At 49.3% G+C, this 20,941-nt stretch overlaps 1 protein-coding gene across 7 annotated transcripts in view; it reads left to right on the top strand.

Moving 5' to 3' along the window:
• The first annotated feature begins 295 nt into the window (after positions 1 to 295).
• The window catches only part of CCDC136 (coiled-coil domain containing 136), a 41,733-nt gene continuing 21,087 nt past the window's right edge, over positions 296 to 20,941 (top strand). For 6 of the 7 annotated variants that reach the window (XM_073002420.2, XM_073002419.2, XM_078376544.1 and 3 more), the window contains exons 1-3: positions 296 to 426; positions 10,755 to 11,027; positions 14,122 to 14,196. In XM_073002420.2, coding sequence (XP_072858521.2) covers positions 369 to 426; positions 10,755 to 11,027; positions 14,122 to 14,196 — 406 coding nt within the window. In that variant the 5' untranslated portion in view covers positions 296 to 368. Of the gene's footprint in view, positions 427 to 1,801; positions 7,128 to 10,754; positions 11,028 to 14,121; positions 14,197 to 20,941 lie in introns of those variants that run through there. The other variant, XM_073002422.2, reaches the window with a different exon arrangement.

Consider the following 20,941-nt stretch of genomic DNA (forward strand, 5'->3'; position numbering starts at 1 on the left):
GCTGCGCCCACCCCCCTCCTCACCCCCCCCCCCGGGCGGTGGTCAGCCTCGCGGGGAGGTGGGCTGGAAGAGGAGAAGACACGCAGGACCGTCGCGCGCGCTGTGGGCATCCTGGTGCGTGTAGGCGCGGGCGGCCGACGCCAGAGAAGCGGGGAGGCGCACCTGGGCGCACGTGTGAACGCAGCCTGGAGCGGCGGGGGGGGGCGGCAGCGGAGGGCCGCCGGCCGCTCGTGCCCGGGTGTGGGCGCCCGTGCGCCTTTCCTTGTGCCAGCCTGGGGGTGGGAGGGTCCTGGCCGCTCCTCCCCCTCCCCTCCCCCTCCCCCCTCCTCCCCTCCCACCTCTGGCTCCTTCTGGCTCCAGGAGCGGCCATGGAAGCAGAGGCTGGGACGCCGCTGCCCGGGAGGAGGCGGAGGAAGGAGGGCGCAGGTCAGTCCGGGGGGGGGGGCAACGGGACACAGGCGTGCAGGTACGCAGGGGCAGCCCCCCGTCCCCCGTCCCCCCGTCCCCTCCCTGCATCCCCCACCAGCATCCCCGGAGCTGCACCCCTCTCCCATGCGCCCCCCTCCCTCCTCGGCCCTTTGGATCTCTCTCCCTCTCCCGCCCCACCCCACCCCAATGCCGCTTCCACCTGTGGCGGATCCCCCACCCCACCCCGGCCCCCCCGATTCCTCTGCTGGGCTCTTGGTGGTGAAACACCCCCCCCCCCGCCTCCGCATGCCCGCCCGGCTCCACCTTTGCTCGCCCTCCTTCCAGCTGCCTCTGTCTGGCCCTGGACACACCTGGGGGCGGATGACCTCATAGCCCCCCCCCAGGGACCAGGTGGTCAAGCAGGATACACGCGTGTATGTGTGCATAAGCGAGTGTGTTTTTTTGGGCAACCCTCCCCTGCCTGTAACTCACTGTCCTCTGGATTGCCAGAGCTGGGAAGCAACTGCTGGCTTCGACTACAACTCCCAGAATCCCCCCCTTGCACTGGCTGGGGGGGATTCTGGGAGTTGTAGTCCGAGCCAGCAATGATTCCCAAGCGCAGATGTTTCCAGGGGCTGCCGGTTATCCCCCACGGCTGGTTAGGGGCTGCCAGAAAGGGGAGACATTCCTCGGTGGCCGGGGGGGGGCCCAAAAAGCACCCTCCCAGGGGTACAGGCCCATTCGCCCCTCCTCAGAGGCACTGCAGGCAAGCAGGGGCCAGTGCGTGGGTCCCCCCCCAAATTTCTCATCCTCTCTTTTTTCCAAGTGACAAATGACCCACTTATGTAATCTGCATCTCGCCAGCTCCAAGGGGGGGGGTTGAGAAGAAGACGGGGAGGAGGTCCTTCCAGGTGTGTGTGTGTGTGTGTGTGTGTGTGTGTGTGTGTGTGTGTGTGTGTGTGTGTGTGTGTGTGTGTGTGTGTGTGTGAGGATGCTTCACATTTGGAAAAAGGTTGACATTTGTGCAGGATGGGAGCAGGGCTCGGGGACACCCCCCCGGCGGGTTGTGGGGAACCGACCTCAGCTCTGCCGGGGTCCTCCTGGCCTCACAGAAACCCACCCCAAAAGGTTACGGGGGGGTGCGGTGAGCTGCAGAAGAGGAGCCCAGAAGGGTCCAGAAAGGCCCCCTGGCGGTTTCTGAGCGGTGGGGGTGGGTGGAGGGTCCTGTGGCTTCTTTTAAAAGGTGGATGGCTGCTCCAGGAGGCAATGGGGGGGCTCTGCTGTGGAATGGGGAGGGGGCCAGGGGGAGGGTAATCAGCCACGGAATGGCCCTTAAGGTCTGCACATGGCCCAGAGCCCCCCCCATTTGCGCATTCTCCTCGACAGTGGGGGGGTCGTCATCCACAGGACCCACGCGCCCCCTTCACAAACGTTTTCTTGCTCACGTCGGACTCTGCAGCTCCTAAGGATGAGGAAGACTACCCCTCCCATCTTCCCCACCCTTGCTCGGCCTGCCTGGAGCTTAAGGGAACTGGAGCCCCCCCTCTGGAGCACTCCTGGTTGCCATCTCCCACCACGCGCCCCCCCCCCCCGCGCAGCCGCACGGCTTTCCCAGTCTGAACCAGCTTCAGGAATCCAGTATTCTCTCTCCAGTCTGGCAACAGATCCTGGGAAGAAACCAGAGAGGTTTTGGGCCAGGGCTGTCATGTCCTACTTGTGAGTAAGAGGTGGCATCTGGCTGGCCCTGCTTGGAAAGGACCGGCCAGGCTGGCCGAACCTTGGGCCTGATCCCTCATGCGGTGCTGGCCTGTTTTCAGTCTCTGTCGGATGACGGAAGCAGAGGTGGGGCACCTCGGGTGGTCCAAAGCAAGGACCACAAACCCCATCATCCCTTACCTTTGGCCGCCGTGTCTGGGGTCCCTGGGAGATGACAATCTAAGCCATCTCAAGGGCCAGAGCTTCTTGGTCTCTGTCAGGAAGGTGTGTGTGCGTGTGCGTGTGCGTGTGCGTGTGCGTGTGTGTGCGTGCGTGCGTGTCTGTGCACAAGGGGGGGGGAAGAGTAGCAAAGCTGGTTCGTTCCCTGTATGAGAATTGAGAGAGAGCTCTCTCAGGCGATTTCCTCAGTGGCTCTCATATAGGGCTTGGCAAGGTTACCTTTTTGGACTACAAATCCCCCAGCTCTGCTCTAGTGTGGCACATGGGCTTCCTAAGACTCTGCAGATCTTTTTAGCAAGAATTGGAGGATCTCAACGATTCTGTTGCGGATCCTGGAGGTCATGGGTGTATGTTGTAGAGATTCTTTGATTGCATCATGCTGGCATAGAAATTCTCTCGCTCGCTCTCATTCTCTCTCTCTCTCTCTGTGTGTGCGTGCAAGCACATGCGCGCACAAACATACAGACAGCCATGCAGGAATGGGACCTGGTTTTGTAGAATTACATGCTTGATATTTTGCTTCACATCTTGAAGGCCAAGCGGGCTATGACACTGTCGTCAAATTGGACTGTTCCTTTAATTTTTTTTTTATTTTTTGCTCTTTTTCCTCCTTAAATACAGTGGCAGGTGTCCCTTTAATGAAGAGAGTCCGCTAAGACTTAATCCCAAACATTTCTGGGGGTGTGAATCTGTTAGTTGGCTACAGCAGAACATCAAGGAGTCTTAACAGCATCTTGAAGGCTAGCACATTTTAATTGGCATAGGCTCTCATGGACGGTGGTCCACCTTTTCATGTACAAGTAGAGAGGTGGCCTGAAATCAAGCAAAGCGTGTGCCATGTACATGTTGAAGAGCACCGGGCCTTGAGGTACCCAACTTGTTACCCCCTCCCAGTTTGAGAAAGAGCCATTGATGAGCACTCTCTGAGCACAATGCCATAACCATCCGTGCAGCCACCTGACCGTTGTTCTGTCCAGGCCACATCTAATTAGCTTCCTCAATAGAATATTGTGAGACACTTTGTCAAAAGCTTTGCTGAAATCAAGATATATTGCATTTACAGCATTCCCACCATCTACCAGGGAGGGTTACCTGGTCCAAAAATGAGATAAGATTAGTCCGGCAAGATTTGTTCTTGACAAATCCGTGTTAGCTTCTAGTTATTACTCTATTGTTTTCAAGCTGCCTGCAGAATGACTGCTTTCTAATCTGCTCCAGAATTTTCCCTGGGGTTGACGTCAGGGTAACTGGTCTATAGTTCCCAGGCTCCTTCTTTTTTCCCCTTCTCCAATCACCTGGCACTTCACCAATCCTCCACATTGTCAAGAAAATAATAGACAGTTGTCCTGAGATTTCTTCAGACATTTCCTTCAGTGCAGTTCATCCAGCCCTGGGTGATCTGAGCTCATCCAGAGTAATAAGGTATTTCTTCGCTATATGTTTAATTAAGCTCAAGCTGCAATCCTGTCCCCTCCCTTTTTACTGTGTTTTGGGAGAAGAGCTAAAATAGAAATTGAGCCCCTCTGCCTTTTCTTTGTCGTCTGTTATCATTTTCCCATCTCCAAAGCTGTGCTTTGGTTTCTCTTTTGCTTCACACGTACTTGAAGCATGCTTTTTGGTTGCTTTTAGTATCCCTAGCTAACCTCAGCTCATTCTCAGCTTTTGCCCTCGTAAGGCCATCCCTGCATTTCCTTGCTACTTGTCTGTCCTCTTCCTTGTTGGTGTCGCCTTCCTTCCATGTGTCTGTTTTGTTTGTTTGTTTACAAATAATCTCTGAGCTTTCTGCGAAGCGACAAACATCTTTTTTTGCTCTCTTTCCCCCTTTTTCTTGTTGAAATAATTTGTCATTGTGCCTTTAGAATTTCCTTTTTTAGAAACTTTCCCCCCTTCTTGGACTCCTTTTCTTGTTAGGATTTCCTGCTTTACTTATTGTTCTGAGTTTATTAAAATTGGCTTCCCTAAAATCCAGTGTACATGTTCAGCTACGCTTGGTTTTGGTTTCCTCTGAAATGGCAAACTCAAATAGAGTGTGGTTGCTTCTCCCCCGGAGTTCCTCTGCCTGCCACTTCTTCCACAAAATCATCTGTTGTTTTGGATCAAGTCCCAGGATAGTGACTCCTCTGGTTTCTTCCTCCGCTTTTTGTAGGGGGAAACTGTCAGCAAGGCAAGCCAGGAATTTCTTGGAAGGACCATGTTTAGCAGAATTTTGCCTCCCAAGAGATAACAAGATAATTGACCTCATTCCTTTTATTTTTCCATTCCTGTTTTATTAATTTAGATGCTCTTGGTGGGACAACCAAGCTCATCCCCTTTTTTTCTGTGCAGGAATGTGGTTTTTTTTAACACGCCACCTCTCTTTCTATTCTCTCTGTTCTTTTTGAACAATTTATATCCCTCAATGGCTGTATTCTAGTCATGGGAGTCATCCCACCCAGTTTCACTTATTCCTATCAAGTCATATTTGCCTTCCTGAGATGAGAGTTCCAGTTCTTCTTGTTTGTTTTCCATACTCCTGGCATTTGTACTTGAAAATTTGAAGATTATTATTTTGGCCCATTTAGTTTGGGTCATTCCTCCTATTGCGTGTAAGGCTCCCTCTATCTTTACCACTGTGCTTGCATCTCCCTTCCCCTTCCAGTTTAGGTAAAAGCCCCTCTGGATGGCGTTCTTCATGCGATGGCCAAACACATTCTTCCCAGTCCTTGGGAGGCACAAGCCATCACCTTCTTGCAGGTGTAGGTTTGGCGACTGTGTTTTGCTGAGCATCCGCCTTTTTCATCTCCCGTAGGTCTTTCATTGCATGCTGTCAGTCAGAGTCCTCCTCGAGAACCGGAAGGCAGTTTTGCAGTTCCCCTGGTAAAGAGCATCTTCTTCTTCGGCTCTGAACTGTGACTCTTTTCCGTGATGCTTCCTCCCCTCAAGTTTGTTCTCTCCTCAGCGTTCTCCTCCTCTGCTTTGTCTCGTTGTCCTTCCACCTCCAGGGCCTCCCTTGGCGGTGGCGGATGCTGCTGCTCAAGTATTCTGTGTCCTCTTCATCATGTCTTATAGCCTTGAACCTGGCCACTCACACCTCCAGGTCTTTCCCCTTTTCTTCCAACAAGGCTACTAGTTTCTGCTTGCTACAGGTGTACGCTGTGTTGTTCTCAGACACGAAGACAAAAACTGCATGCATCTGGCAGGTCGCCATTACTGAAGCATCTCTTCCCCCCGTGATCCCTATTACCTTTTTACTTTCTTCTGTTTGTCTGTGAATGCCTCTTCCCTTGTCTTGTCTGCCTTGAAGGAGGATGGGAAAGTCCACTAATATACGCCTTTATACAGAAACCAACACTTTTATTAAGGCCCTCTCCGTTGGCCTCCCCCGCCACATTCCTGTTGGCTTGCTCTGGTTGCTTGCTCTCTGGGGTCTGTCAGTTTTATTCCTCTGCTGTGCTCTGTTAGGAGTAAGCAAACTCTGACAGTTCCATTTTTCTCTTGCCTTTTCCTTGATGAACTCAAGGTGGTATTTTTGGGTCATTTTCTCTCCTCTGTTTTCACTATGTTTCTCTGAAATAGGTTAGACTGAGAGAGGAGACCACTGCCTTAAGTCATCCAGGGTGTTTTGTGCTTCATTGTGGACTAGAACCCTGATCTCCTGGGTCCCAGGGCAACACCCTAACCACTGCACCCCACTGTAGCTCTTGGCCTTTCGGTGTGAGTTTTTGCCTGTCCCACTCTCTCCCTAGATGTCGAGCTGGATAAGCGCATTGGCGAAACAGCTGCCATGTTCTCTAGACTCACCAAGAGAATACTTGAGTCAATACTTGACTTTTACTTTCTACTTAATCTTTTGTTTTATATTTTCCATCTTGATTAATACTAATATTGTCAATGTAAATCATTGTTTTGTTTTTATGAATAATTTTATTGTGAGCCACCCTGAGTAGACATATGTCTAGAAGGGTGGGATAAAAATCAATCAATCAATCAATCAATCAATCAATCAATCAATCAATCAATCAAACAAACAAACAAACAAACAAACAAACAAACAAACAAACAAACAAATGGCTTAATAAGAAGCTGCCGACATATACAGTACCAAGATCCAGGTCTATAGAGCCTGTGTCCTGAGCACACTCCTGTCCGGCAGTGAGTCCTGGACCCTTTGTGCACGACAGGAGAGGAAGCTGAACACCTTCCATATACGTTGTCTCTGAAGCATTTTTGGTATCACCTGGCAGGATAAAGTTCCAAATACAGTAGTCCTAGAACAAGCTGGAATTTTTAGCATGTATACATTACTGAAACAGCAACGTCTATGTTGGCTCGGGCATGTCGTGAGAATGGTTGATGGTCGGATTCGAAAAGATCTCCTGGATGGAGAATGAGTGCAGGAAAATTGCCCTAGAGGGAGACCACAGCTGTGATACAAGGATATCTGTAAGCAGGATCTGAAGGCCTTAGGAATGGACCTCAACAGATGGGAAACCCTGACATCAGAGCCTTCGGCCTGGAGGCAGGCGTTGCATCACGGCCTCTCCCAATTTGAAGACCCTCGTCCAGCAGACTGAGGCCAAGAGGCCGTCCGGAAAGCAGCAAAATCAGGGAGCTGGACAGGGGACAGGCTGTATTTGTCTTCAGTGTGGAAGGGACGGTCACTCTTGAATTGGCCTCCTCAGCCACAGGAGATGCTGTTCCTAGACCTCCATTCAGAGCACGTTACGTGAGTCTCTCGGAACTGAAGGATGCCTACAGATGATACGTCTTCCAAATGGAAGATCTTGGGCTGAATCTTTACCAAGGTCAGTGGAAGCAAAGCAGTGTAGTAAGGACCAAAATGGGCAATGCTGGCCTTTGAAAGTGTGTGATTGGCAACGAGAGCATCATAAATGACACGAAGTGAGCATAGCTGTTTGCATGTGGAAATCTCCTTCATTTCCATCAGGCGTGCAGGCTTGCAAAGTGGGGTTCCGCCCTTGCGCCCCCCCAAAAAAACCCCGTCATGCATGCAAGATGAACAATATGGCTAGACGTTTATTTGTTGATGTTATGTTCTTTCACTTTGTGCCCGGCCTTTCTGGATTTTCACACGGGCAGGGTGGCTTTACAAGCTGTAATCAAATGTCAGGATGAAACAGCACCAGTAATTACAGTATTGGTGATGCTGTAGACAGACGTGGTAGTACTGCTGGTAGTCTTAACGGTGCTCCCTAAAAATAGGACCAGTAGATTAAAATAATGCCATATGGTCCTCGCACAACATGCGCTCCCTTCCCTTCACCAAACCCAGAGCCTTCCCCCTCCTGCCTGATCATTTCCGAGGGCCTGCCTTCCGCCTTCTGTTTCTTTCAGCAGAAATCATGGGTTAAAGAATGCAGAAGGAAGCCTTAAAAAGAGGATGCTAATAGATTTATTATCCTACCTTGGGCTTGCCCCAGGTCTGGAATTTTATGGGGTGAGGTGGTCTGTGTGTGGGGTCGATCCAGACAGCTGTGCCTCCCATTGATAATCTTCCTTCATCCTTGGAGCCTCTTTTCTATATGTCTCCCTCCCGAAAGCTGCCCATTTCTGGAGCTGCTGCGTGGTGGCTTTTTGTAGGCAGCGAGAGGGACAGGTTTCAGGGAAACACGCCTCCATCCATCGCAATTTCAGTTTTAGGGTTTTCCAGTGTTTCAGGCCAGGGTGGTGGTGGTGGTGGTGGTGGGGAGAGCATCGTTCTTCCCTACCTGGAGATGATGGGGATTAAACAGGCATAACATAGCGGTTAAAATCATGAAGCCGTGAAATGGGACGTCCATGGTTTGAATCTTCCTTCTGCTGCGATTTCTGTGTACTGTATCATTAGGTGTGGTTTTTTAAAAAGATTTTTACCCCACCCCCCTAGACAAAGTCTACTTGGGGCGGCTTACATACATGATTAAAACATCACAATAACAATAACACCGTATAACGGCGAATCCGCATAGCGATCCCATTTTCGGGATCGCTAATGCAGAGGCATAGCATCGGCCCCAATGGGCAAAACTCGCATAGCAAAGATCGGTAAGCGTTTCGCTTACCGATCTTCGCTTTGCGACGCCGGCAGATCAGCTGTTCGGCGGTTTCAAAATGGCCGCCGGATGCCCAAAATGGCCGCGCGCAGCGTTTTCGCGCCCTCCCCTCGCTTACCGAGGGCACGAAAATGGCTGTCGGACCCTGGAAACTTCGCTAAACAGTGAGTTTTGTGCCCATTTGGAATGCATTACACCCCGTTCCGTTTAGCGAAGTTTTCACATAGCGAAGGTTAATCCGGAACGGATTAACCTCGCTATGTGGGGCACCACTGTATATCTCCAGAAATTAAATTTTGAAACATTATTGTTTGCTGTTATCTATCTATCTGTCTGTCTGTCTGTCTGTCTGTCTGTCTGTCTGTCTGTCTATCTATCTATCTATCTATCTATCTATCTATCTATCTATCTATCTATCTATCTATCTATCTATCTATCTATCTATCTATCTATCTATCAAAAAGTAACTTGATTGTGTTCTTTTAAAAAAATTGAGTTACAGGTAGGAACTGTATTTGTCTCCCACTCCTTCCAGGCCCTATGAAATGTTAAGTATTACTGTATAAGCATTGCTGTTGTCATGTGGAATTATTTTGAAGAAAGCGTGACCTTTGGCTCCTTGGGGAGTGCACGGACGTCTTGTCCCCTTGGGATTTGCTTGCAAACCATGTGTGCAAAAAAGCATAACCTTTAGAACAGCTGCAGCTTGAAATTAGCATCTTTTATATACATATATATATATATATAACACCACAATGACTGCATCTCCCTGCGTGTTTGATGCAGGAGGAGGAATATTTTAAAGTGGGCTGCCTTCAGAGAGAAATCCTCACCGCCATAGTGAGCTCATCACACCACTCCTTAAATATCTCACTTACTTTGAAAGCCCTTTTAGGGTTGTTGTTGTTTTTTTAACTTGAGGGCCGATAGCAGCAAGAGCTGGCTGGATAGCTTAGTAAGTTAGGTATCTAGCTGTGAAGGCAAAAGGTTGGGAGTTCAATTCCCCCCACAGTGCCTTCCTGGGATAAGAGCCAGCCTGGGTAGCCTTGGGCCAGCTGCACACAGTCCCAGGGTGACCCTGGAGGAAGGGAAGGGTAGTGCACTTCTGGAGTCTTCTCTATCTGGAAAACCCTGAAAAAGGGTTGCCATAAATCAGAATGGACTTGATGGCACATCATTATTATTTAAAAAATACCTGGCACAGTCAATCAAAATTATTACTGGTATTATATAACAGATACAAGTTTTAACCAACAACCTAAATAGCTGTTAAATAGCGGTGCGGTGTATATGATATTCCTAATACTGCCCTTTTTCTGTAACTCTGATGGTGGTGTGATTTCTGAGATCTGCAACTGCTTATAGTACTGGGTGAAGTTTCTTGATATGGTTCCCAAAGCCCCCGATGACTCCATGGGGACCCCTGAAGCGTGTCTCTTCCAGAGGAGAGATGTTTCAATGGCCAGGTCTCTGTATTTTCTTAGTTTTTCCAATTCTTTATTTTCGACTCTGGCATCCCCTGGAATTGCCGTGTCAATCATCTATTACTACTGTGTTCTGGTGTGTTATGCTCAAGGTGTCTGTCCGTTTGGATCCAGAAATCCCACAAGATCGTGACTTCCTCCTTTTCTGACACCTTCTCCACCTGACGTTCCCGCGGGTTTTTGAAGGCCAGCAAGATCTGTTTTTTGCATAATGACCAGTGCACTAATTTTGCCACTCTATCAGGTCTAATTTTGTAATCTCTTTGTGCAGTCTTTGGGCATTCGCAGATGGGGTGTGACACGGTTTCCTCCTTTTCTTGGCAGAGTCGACCTTTGCTGTTAGCATGAATTCCTTGGATCTTAGCTATGATTACTATCATTATTACTGTATAGTACTCAGAAATTCCAGGCACAGTCAAATTATAAAAACATTGATGGTATCTGGTATTATATAGCAGATACAAGTTTTAACCAAAAACCTAAGTACTCTGTTAAATATCGATGCAGTATATACGGTACGCTGTTCCTAATATTGTCGTTTTTTGTAACTCTGATGGTGGTGTGATTTCTGAGATCTGCAACTGCTTATAATACTTCTCCTCCTCCTCCTCCTAATACAATAAATCTAGCGCTATTTCTAGGTCAATCTGGAGACGTTTTGCTTCTTCTCCAGAAGATGGCGCCAGCAGCTTGCCTTTGAGTAATATTCCATGTGAGCCAGCAGGAAAATGTCCCCCTCAAATTGCTGGGACCCCACAGCTTGTCCAGGGCCCCTCGGGCTGGGTATACTCGCAGGAGGCACCGAGGGGGAAATCGCACTCCCAGCCCAGAAATCCGACTCTTCCTTCCCTCTCCCGTCCTGCATTTTGCTGACACACATGTTTTTTGGTACCAGGTGAGGTCTCCTCCTCCAATGTGGAACTGAACGAGGTGGAAGACGGAGAAGAAGAGGAAGGGGAAGAAGAGGAGGAGGAGGAGGAGGAGGAAGAAGAGGAGGAGGCTCCACCCGTTGGGAACCTGGGCTTTTTGGATGGCGGGACAGAGTGGGAGCTGTCGGAGCACGAGTTGGACCAAACCATTCAGGCCCAGGTGCGCCAACTGCTGGAGGAGCTGGAAGAAGCCCGGGAGACGGCCCTCAAGCATGAGGATGATGCCCTGGAGCTGCAAGGTAGGGTTGTGTGTGTGGGGTCCCTGCTGGCTTCTCGTCTGTGGCCGGTTGGGGAAACCACCGCTGCCCTTTCTCCTGTTCGCTCTTCGCATGCTCAGCCTTGGCGTTCCGGTGCTGCCTTTTGGCTTGCGATCTCACTGGGACAAAGAGGATCGCGCGCCCCCCCCCCGGTTCTCATTCTGACCTTCTTCCTCGTGGGGTGTCACCCATCGCCGCCCCCCCACGGCCGTACAGCTCTCTGCCTGTCCTAAAAGCATCACACCTAAAACGCCCAAGAGAGGGTTTATATATACATATATTCTCCAGAGCTTGTCATCTGTTACTTTTTTGGATTACAATTCCCAGAATCTGTTGGCTGGGGGATTTTGGGAGTTGTCCTCCCCCCCCCGCCCCAAGTAAAATCTCAACAAATTGAAGAGTTTAGGGCGTTCGCCCGATTCCTTCTCTTCCTTGTCTGGCTCACATTTTAAAAAGGGAATATTTCGGACTCTCCACTCAAAACAAGACTCATCCGCTCATTCTGTCTGGGATTTAATTATTTCAGACCCAGAGGCTGCTCAAATAATTACGTGAATCCTTGTTCTACCTCTTAGGGTGTTTTGTCCAGGGGGGGGGTGTCTTCCTATCTCCGACCTACGCCTGGAGGGTCATCAGCGCAGTCGGGGAGAACCTGCCTGCACCAGGTTATAGTCCAGTAGTTCTGAACAGGAATCTTGGCCAGCACAGCTGGTGATGAAGGCTTCTGGGAATTGTAGTCTAAGAACATCTGGGGACCCAAAGGTCGGGAAGCGCTGTTTTGGATTCATTCGCGGGCTGTCTCCAGGTAACCATGGGAAAGGCTCCTGTGTGGCACCCAGAGGAATGCAGCTACTCAAGGTAGAAGCAAGAGTTGCAGGTGACAGGTCACGATAGAGGAGGTACCATCTCCCGGCTTCGAAGGAAGGGACCTCCAAAGGCCAGATGCAGGAGAAGAGGGGAATCAGGAGACAGTTATATCTCGTGGTCTCTCGTGTGGACCCAAATGTGTGGAATTAACCTTTTTTTCCTCCAAGATTCAGCTGGTCTCCATCTTGCTTTGAAGGAACCACTGCAAAGCTGGCTTTCTCCTCAGAGGGTCACTTCTGGTGTTTGTTTGCTTCAGATGAAATCTAGCCCTTTTGGGCACTTTGGAATCTAATTTTTAGCAACCCCTTTGCTCCACTTATTCAATGACAAGGTGTGGCAGCAACTTTCTAAATACACAGTTTGGAGTATTCCTGAGCCCTGCCACGTGGTGGCAGGATTGAATCTGGAAAGCCTTGAGGCGTGCAGAATAGATGCCCTGTTCATGGTAAATCTTATCCTCCTGTTACTTTTTTGATTGTTTGTTTCTCCAGCCATCAAAAAGGTGGAAAACATACAATGTGGCCCTCACGCTCAAAAGTTTGGAAACCCCTGGTCTAGATCAGGGGTTCTTAACCTTTGTTACTCAGGTGTTTTTGAACTGCAACTCTCAGAAACCCCAGCCAGCAACAGCTGATGGTGAAGGCTTCTGGGAGTTGCAGTCCAAAAACATCTGAGTAAGAAAGTTTAAGAACCAGTGAGTCCCCAGATGTTCTTGGACTACAACTTCCAGAAGCCTTGACCCGTGCTAGCCAGGATTTCTGGGACACGTAGTCCAAGGACATCTGGGGAATCGACAGTTGGAAATCACTGGGCTAGAAGTTTTCAGACTCCCAACTCCCATCTTTTCTTACCTAGTGGCCAGGTTGGGTTAGGGTTGAGGGCAGCTCTCATTCAACATCTGGAGGGCTCTGGTGTTTTCCTCCCACCCGCTAGAGCTGGAGGGAGAGGTTTTCCTTTCGATGTGCTCCTTACTTCTCCCGAAAGTAAGTCTGGGCCTGAGCTACAGACATGACTTTTGCGTTTGATGCCAGCACTTGGAAAATTTGCTTCATTTGGACTCCAACCACCATCGTCCCCAAGTAGCATGGTTGAGAGAGTCAGGGAGCTGTTGTTCCAGGAAGTAACTTCTCCAAGTTCTGGAACAGGACAGGACCAAAAAGACACTTGCACCCCAGGTTTAGAGAAAGACAGCAAATCCCATTGTCGGATTAGAAAACTAATACAGTACGGAACCCACCCCCTCCCCTTCTCTGCAAGATCAGTTTCTACTGATTCACTTATCCACGGTCTGAAAATATTAAAAGGGGGGGGGGAAAGTACATTTCTAAGTAAAGAGCATTATAACTGCAAGTCATCTTTAGCTTTAATTAAAAAGCATGGAAGAAAATATCTCAGTTGTTAAAAGTAACAGTTTATAAAATAAATGCACCACTTAGCCCCTTAAGCAAGATCAGAACTCTTAAGAGCTTACTCAGCAGAACCAATTAAAATCTATGGAGGAAAATCCATGCTGACTGTTATTGCCAGCATCTCTGGAAATGAAGCCTGCTGCTGCTGTGCTGCATGATCGTTGTTCTCTGATGTCTGGCGCCCAAGGTGGCGTGGAGTTGTGATGATGGGATGAATGCCTTAAATATTGTCTTTCAGTGTTGTAAGCCACCTTGGGTCCTTTTCTAAGGAGAAAGGTGGGGTAAAAATATTACAAACAAACAAAGAAACGCACACCAAACCATACTTTTAAAACACACGTTTGTCTTCTGGACAACTTTTTCTACATCTCCCATAATCAGTTTTGAACACCTTATAGAGCCCAGCCTTCCAAGGGTGACACTGTCTCCCGCCTGCTCTCCACGGAGACATGTCCCAGCCAGCTAGGTGCCACGCTGGCGTTCAGTCGTCTCCCTTCAACGAGGCTGCAAAAGTCTTAAACCTAGAAGGCAGAAAAGAGCAAATAGAGTAACGTGGAATTTTGATACGCCAATAGGTATAGAATAGATGTTAGTATATGATTGTTTCTCTTTTTCCCCTTTAACCTCAACTCCCCCTTTCCTTTTTGTCACCCCTCTTGTTAAAAAAAAAAAGAGGTTGCAAAAGTCTGCAAGAAGGAATGCTTTGGAAGGAGAACATCCAGGCGGGCAATCTGTGGCTGAGAAAGCAGGTAGGGAGCCCGGGCAAAACCAGCTATTGATTCTGTTTGTCTCCGTGGCAGGTTTGCTGGAAGACGAGCGACTGGCAAGCGCGCAGCAGGCTGAGATCTTCACCAAGCAGATCCAGAGGCTTCAAGGTCAGTCCTGGTGTCCGTTTGACGTTTGGCCCTGCCGGGCTCGCTCCTAGCTGCTGACTCCCATAAAGGCACCCGAGAGGGTGAGTCAGCTTCCTCTCTTGATCTAAGTGAACTTTCCGCCCCGTGACAAGGATACCCGATCCTTGATGAGGGTAAAACTAAGAATATCAAGGTAGATGTTGTAGCAGATTCAGAGAGGGCGTGCTGGTGCTGTGTTAGAAGTTAGGCTGTAACAGAGCAGGGCAAGAGGAGATTAGACAATATTCTGCTGAGGAGTTGTAGCTACGCAAGAACAGACAGACTAGAGACAGCCTGCACCACCGTTTCCTTATGAGAAAGAATGTGATGCATAAAAATGTAAAATCAGTTTGGTTGTGTGTAAATTTATGGCCCTCTGTATTTTTGCTTCTTCTGGATGGCATAGAATAATGAATTTGGCTACTGTAAAAACAACAACAACAAATATTTGAAGTGTGGATTTATTACAGGGTGCTAACAGTTTATTGGATGAAAGGAAAGCAGTGAAGGAGCGCTAAAGCCAATGAATAAAGATGAAGACATTATAATACACATAAAATGCAGTAGGCCATAATATTTCAGTCATGTGATGAGAAACAAACAAACAAAAAAAGAATAGAGTTTGTCACATCTGATCATTCAGGGTGGAATAACTGGGAGAAAGAGTAGAACTTCTTGTTTGAACAACCTGGGAAACTCGTCTGGAGATCGCAGAGCATCTTGGTTTTAGAATAAACCGATCATCTTTTCTCTTTCAGGACGCACAGCTTCTAAATAGGGACTCAGAGTCCATCAAGCGAGCCCCCCCCCCCCGGGGCAATGAGGGCAATGAGGAGAGGGGATTCGTCATGAATTCCTCATTAATCTCTCAACCCTGCTATTCAGAAAGTAGTAAAACAAGCTGAACCTAGAAGAGGAAATTTTAAATTAGCCTTCCTGAGAGTTTTTCCTGAACGGACCTGGCCTGTGAGGGAACTTTATAGGAAAGTCTTAACCTCCCCCGGGAAGGACTTTTGGGGATTCAGGAATAGCAGTTCGTTTGGAAGGGGGGGGGCACCTCCATTTGAATGCAAGACCCAACTCCTTGTCAGAAAGCCAGCAAGGCCTCAGCAGGGCTTAAGGTAAAGGAGCAAGCCAAGGCGGTCAGTCCCAGTTCTCCCTGTCCAACATCTTGTTGTCGACACAGATTTCGGCAGCCTGTAACGGAAAGATTGATGTGCAAGAGGAGATCAGAAGCAGGATTTGACTCCGTGCAGAGCCTGGAACGGTTGATCTTTGGAGGAGACCCAGACGGTACTGGAGGGGGCCCAGCTCAGCCTTTCTTGGCATGGAGCTGTTGAGAGAGGACTTTGCCGCTATGCTGTTCTTAAAAGCTCGATGTGAAGGGTGTGTTTTTAAGGTCTTAATTTAGTGTGAGCCACTTTCTCAGATGTTTGGCAAACCAGGGGCTTCTAGAGGAAGAGTAATAAGCTTAGATCAGCAGAGCTGGAAGGGGACCGTCCAGATCGTCCAGTCCATCATCCTCTGCCATGGAGGCCCAGCAGAGAATTGAACTTCCAGCTTCTGGCTCCACAACCAGATGCCTTAAACCGCTGGTTCTTAACCTTGGGTTACTCAGGAGTTTTGGACTGCAACTCCCAGAAGCCTTCACCACCAGCTGTCCTGACTGGGGTTTCTGGGAGTTGCAGTTCAAAAGCATCCGAGTAACAAAGGTTAAGAGCCACTGCCTTAAACCATTGAGCTATACAATAGTTCGGTAACAGTCATCCTCTTAGAACGGCAGAGCTGGAAGGGACCCTCTGGATCACGAAGGCCAGCGTTGGTCATGGAGGCCCACGGGGGGAATTGAACTCCCAACCTCTGGCTCCCTAGAGACCTAAGCCCCTGAGCTATCCAACGGTTAATGAAATAAATACATGGTACTGTAATAGCAATGTTCCTAGGGTAAGGGATCACTTGCCCGGTGCTCTTGCTAATGAACGTCGTAATGAACGGATATTCCTATGCAGCTTGCTTTGTTCCAGTGGTAATTAATTTTTGATTTGTTCCTTTTTAAGCATTTCCCCCCCCCCCCAAAAAAAGAGGAGGAGTTGAGGAAGAATCCCCTCGTCTTTGCTCTTTTAAAGGCCCCTCGGCACAGCTTCGGTTTCTCCCAGTGAGCCGGTCTTTCTTCCCAGTGCCTTTTGATGTATTTTTAGGGCTGTAACTCAGTTACTTCTCACTGAGTGAGTGTTAATCTGTGCATAATGCCACTATAAATAGCCAGCGCACTGTACGATGCCCGGCCACGGGTCTCGGGAGCAGCAGGTGGCGTAGCTATATGTGGCCATGTTGCCTGGGGAGGGGAGGCCGTGGGTCACCCTTGCTGGACTGGGACGACTGGCCCACAAGAGAAGAGGGAGGACGTCCAGTGAGGGTTGGAACCCTCGAATACATTTCTTTGCACTTTGGGCTTTGATGGCTGAAGGAAGTCTTTCTGTCTTCTGACGGGAGAGACAGACGGACGAGTGAGGGTCCCGGGCAGAACATCACACCGGCCTGGGATGGTGCAGGCCACGCACATCTGCGCCAGAGGGAGCCAGTGCCATCATCTAGAACAGCCCACGTTCAGGCCGCCCCATGGATTCCCTCACGGACAAGTCTGGCGACCCCGAAGCGAAACAGGAGGATCCTGGGCAAAAGTCCATTGGCAAAATTGGGAGTTTTGTCTGGTTCCCGTCGAGGTGTGACTGAATCTGGAGAGGCTGATCTCTCCTCCCCTCCTTCCCTCTCCCTGTTGAATCCAGGCTGACCCTGTCACGGGTCCAGGATGGGTCGGTTGCCGCAGATGGCGGATTCGGAACATCACGACAGGGGCGACGAAATCTTTGTTGTTTAATTTTGCTGCCGTTGCACATTTACGGTCAGGAACAGGCGGAGATGTTTGGAGGTGTTCTGGCCTCAGGCGCCAAAGTTAGGTGGGTGGCTTTGGACCCTGTGTTCCTTGATGTAGGTGAGGGAAAGGAGGGCCCCCACTTCCTGCTCCATCACAGGCAGGGAAATGCCTTGGGTTAGCCCTGCCTTTTGTTCACATACTAAACTCTGCATTGCATGCTTGAGGATAAGAATGGACGCAAGGAGGACCAGTGTACCTGACCCGTTCTTTATGCAAGAGAATCGGGTGGTCAAATCCTGCCTTCCTTTCAAATTGCATACAAGGGAGTTGTAGCCAGAAAAGGTAACTCTTCCAAGCTCACCAATGAGCCCAGTGAATGGAATCCAGGAGAACCCGGAGTGCGCTGTCAAGGGGTTCCCCTCGGAAGGACTTAAGACTTTTCCTCTGAGCCGGCAGGTGTGGGGTTGCCAGGAGCCCTCGTGAAAGCGGGTGGTGACCTGGTGCCTGCTGATTACAGTCCAATTCATTAATTGGCCGACCCCTTTGCCGGAGGAGATTGTATGGTGGGCGTCTGGTGCAGGTCTCAGAGATTTACTGGCGGAGGCACTCGGAAGGTACCGAGAAGAGTGCCTTTACGGCGCACAGCGAACATGGTGGATTCATTGCAAAGTCACTTCGGGGTTGTAATTGGGCCGGCCAGTTCCTGTGAGTGATGGAGGCAATCTTGCGACATAGCTCAAGAGCATTTGCTCCAAAATAGGACTAGGAGTGGAGTTGGTTTTCAGAGAGAGAAAGAGAGAGAGAGAGAGAGAGAGAGAGAGAGGGGGGGGGGGCCTGCAGCATTCCATAGTGAAACCATCAAAACATGGGCGGCCGTTTGTAATTTACAGCCTGTCATTCAGGGAATGGCAACAGAGGTGGAAAAAGCACATGTGATGTGGATCAGTCCAGTTGCCCCCAGCAAGGCGCACGTCTTCTAGGACGCTTATTGCACCGTCTACTCAAATGTAGGGTGGCGGTGGTAGGACCTCCCTCTCAATGCGGTGGATAAGAGAATGTGGTTTGGGCGGATTGAGTGTCATGTAGCATCCATGGCCTCCTGCCTTTCGCGGATTACAGGCATGTTTGTGAATATTCCTGTTATTTTAGCAAGGATGCGCGGGCGAGCCTTCCCCAGCGCCTGTCTTGTGTGGCCACCTGTGGGGTTCACTTCGCCTTGCCCTGACTCACCAGCAAAAAAGAAGAAGAAGAAAAAAGGAGTGTTTGTGAGTTCTCTGTCTCCCCCGAAGGGTTTTTATCAAGCTGGGAATTGTTTCATTGGTTACCATGATCAGCGCTGGTGACGTTGGGTTGGAATTATCTATTTATTGAAAACATTTTTACCCTACTGTGACCCTTGAAAAAAAGGACCTCAGGCACCTTGCCTCATGAAGAAGACAATCGGAAAAGCTAAAAACAGCAAATCATTCGAACATTTGTAAAGCGTTAATTACATGGCTTGAAAAATGTTAGGGAAAAGCATTACAGAAAAGAGATTCAGAAGAAGCGAAACATAAAACCTTCCTCTTTACGGCTTCCTAGGCAGTCACACATGAAAGGGAAAGCGTGGGTGAAGAGGAAGGTCATTGTCTGCTTTTCTAGGAGAAAATTCTAAATTAGATAGATAGATAGATAGATAGATAGATAGATAGATAGATAGATAGATAGATAGATAGATAGATAGATAGATAGATAGATAGATAGATAGATAGATAAAACATCACCCCCCACCTGCCACTTTCTGTGACCCCCCCCAGCTCCAACCCCCACCCCGGAAATCCCTTCCCAGTCCCCATAAGAGCAGTGGCCCCAGGAGGTAGGCAGTTCAACAGGTGCAGTCCTTGTTTCCTCCCTGCATTGGCAAGGGGCTTTGAGTCCCTGATCATCCTGGCCGGGCTCCCAACTGGCCCTTGGGGCCCCTCCCTGACCCAAGACTCCTGGGCGAGGAAGAAGGCCAGCTCAAGACTTGCCCCGGAGGTTCCAAGCAGGCGCTGCCGCTTTAAGAGCCCAAGGGGCCCCCCCAGGCCAAGTGCAGGGGCCGGGCTGCCCCCCCACCCCGACTGGTGGCAGCCAGCATGGACCTGAGCCCCACACCCTCCTCTGTCAGCAGTGAGTCCTGGGGCCAAGAAGGGGCTAACGTGTCCGGCGGCGTGGGGAGGCGGTTGCCGTGGCAACCTGTTCTCATGGGACCCAACTGCCGACCCGGCTGCTTGGCTTCCATCCCTTCCCCTTCCCAAATATCCGTGTGTTCCCCCCCAAATCCTTCAGGATCCCCCCTCGCCGGGGGTCTCCCTTGGCTTCCCCTCGTGTTGTTCCCCCACGCCGGCCCGACTCGACCGCTTTGGCGGTGCTCGGTTTTCTCCCGTGAGCGGCCCGTCTCCGTCTTGGTTAGGGTTGCCAACTTCGCTCGTCTTTACGGCTCCTGGGCTTTTAATCACAGAACAGTTTGCAGACTCGTTTCCTTCTGGTCACCCTTGTATTCAGCGCCCCTTGCTAAGGGGGGAAAAAGAAGGAGTTTGTTTAGTTGATGGCATTTTTATAAAAAAATTGGTTTGGGTCTGTATTTGTTTTGCCTATCTCTGCAAACCAAGTTTCTTCTCAAGGGGCCAGAGGAGGCCACCAGGCTGAGCTTTTGGTCTGCTCGCTTGCCAACCCTACAGCCCAGATCCACCCGGAGGCCCAAAAAAGGTCCTTTCGAGAGAATTCAGCTTGAACACCTGGGCAGGTTGGGCAGGTTGGGTTGGATCAAAAGAGGCATTGCGATGGGAATGACCGTCATGTCTGTAGCGAAAGGGGTAGATTGAGAATCTGGGCCCACCTTCCTCTCCATGCCAAAGATGGTCATCCTTTTGGGAAACAGAAGGATTTTTTTTTCAAACTTTGCTTTGGAACATGGGGCCATGACCAAGGAACACAAAGTGAAAGTCATGTTAGTGTTCCAGAGAGGTGATTCTGGTAGCTTTTCAGGCCTGAGAAACCAGGCTAGCAAATGAAGCTTTGCTTAACCTCGCAATAACAAATCACAAAGCAGTCACATTTGAGAAGGTGCTGCTGCTATCACTGGACACTCCTAGCATTTAAGGAATTCCCTTTTCTAATGACGTCCTCTGTACAGCTTGACTTGCAGTGAGGGTTAATGACAGGCAACGGATAACAAATCCAAAACAATCTGAGATAATCCTGTTTAGGTGATCCCATTGTGTTAAGTGCTAACTTTACCCCATATTTTTAATCCTCTCTCTTTCTTACTGGAGGTTCAAACTTGAACTCCTCTTGGCCGTTGTCTGATGTTGCAACCACTAGCTCGCTGTGTGTGTGTGTTTTTTTCCAATGTTCAATTTGACTTCTTGTTCATTTCCAGTCTTGATTCACGTGCTGGTTATGGCCTAAAGTGCGGAATAAATCCAGTTTTGAACAGAGAGAGAGAAAAAGATTTAAATTATTTGGACGGAGTGCTCTGACTCGGGGTGGCATGGAATGTCGTTATTTGATATTCTTTCCTCAGTTAATGGGATTTTCATGTAGACACGTGTAATGCATGCAGACAGATATCATGATATTAAAATGGATTTGCTGGCCCAGTCTACAGCAACTTGACATATCCCAGGAATGTTATTTCCCTCTCCCTCTTTCTTTCTCTCTTTTCAAAAGCAGCTAGTTAGATTCTCCTGGGAATTTAATAGCAAGACATTTTCTGATCTGTGCATCTCAAATATAGAATCATAGAATAATGGAGTTCAGGAATCCAAATCAAAGTACATCAGACAGAGGGTTATCCAGTTTTCTCTTGAATACCTCCAGCATTAGAGTGCT

Source organism: Pogona vitticeps, chromosome 5, assembly GCF_051106095.1.
Source record: "Pogona vitticeps strain Pit_001003342236 chromosome 5, PviZW2.1, whole genome shotgun sequence".
Taxonomy (NCBI): Eukaryota; Metazoa; Chordata; class Lepidosauria; order Squamata; family Agamidae; genus Pogona; species Pogona vitticeps.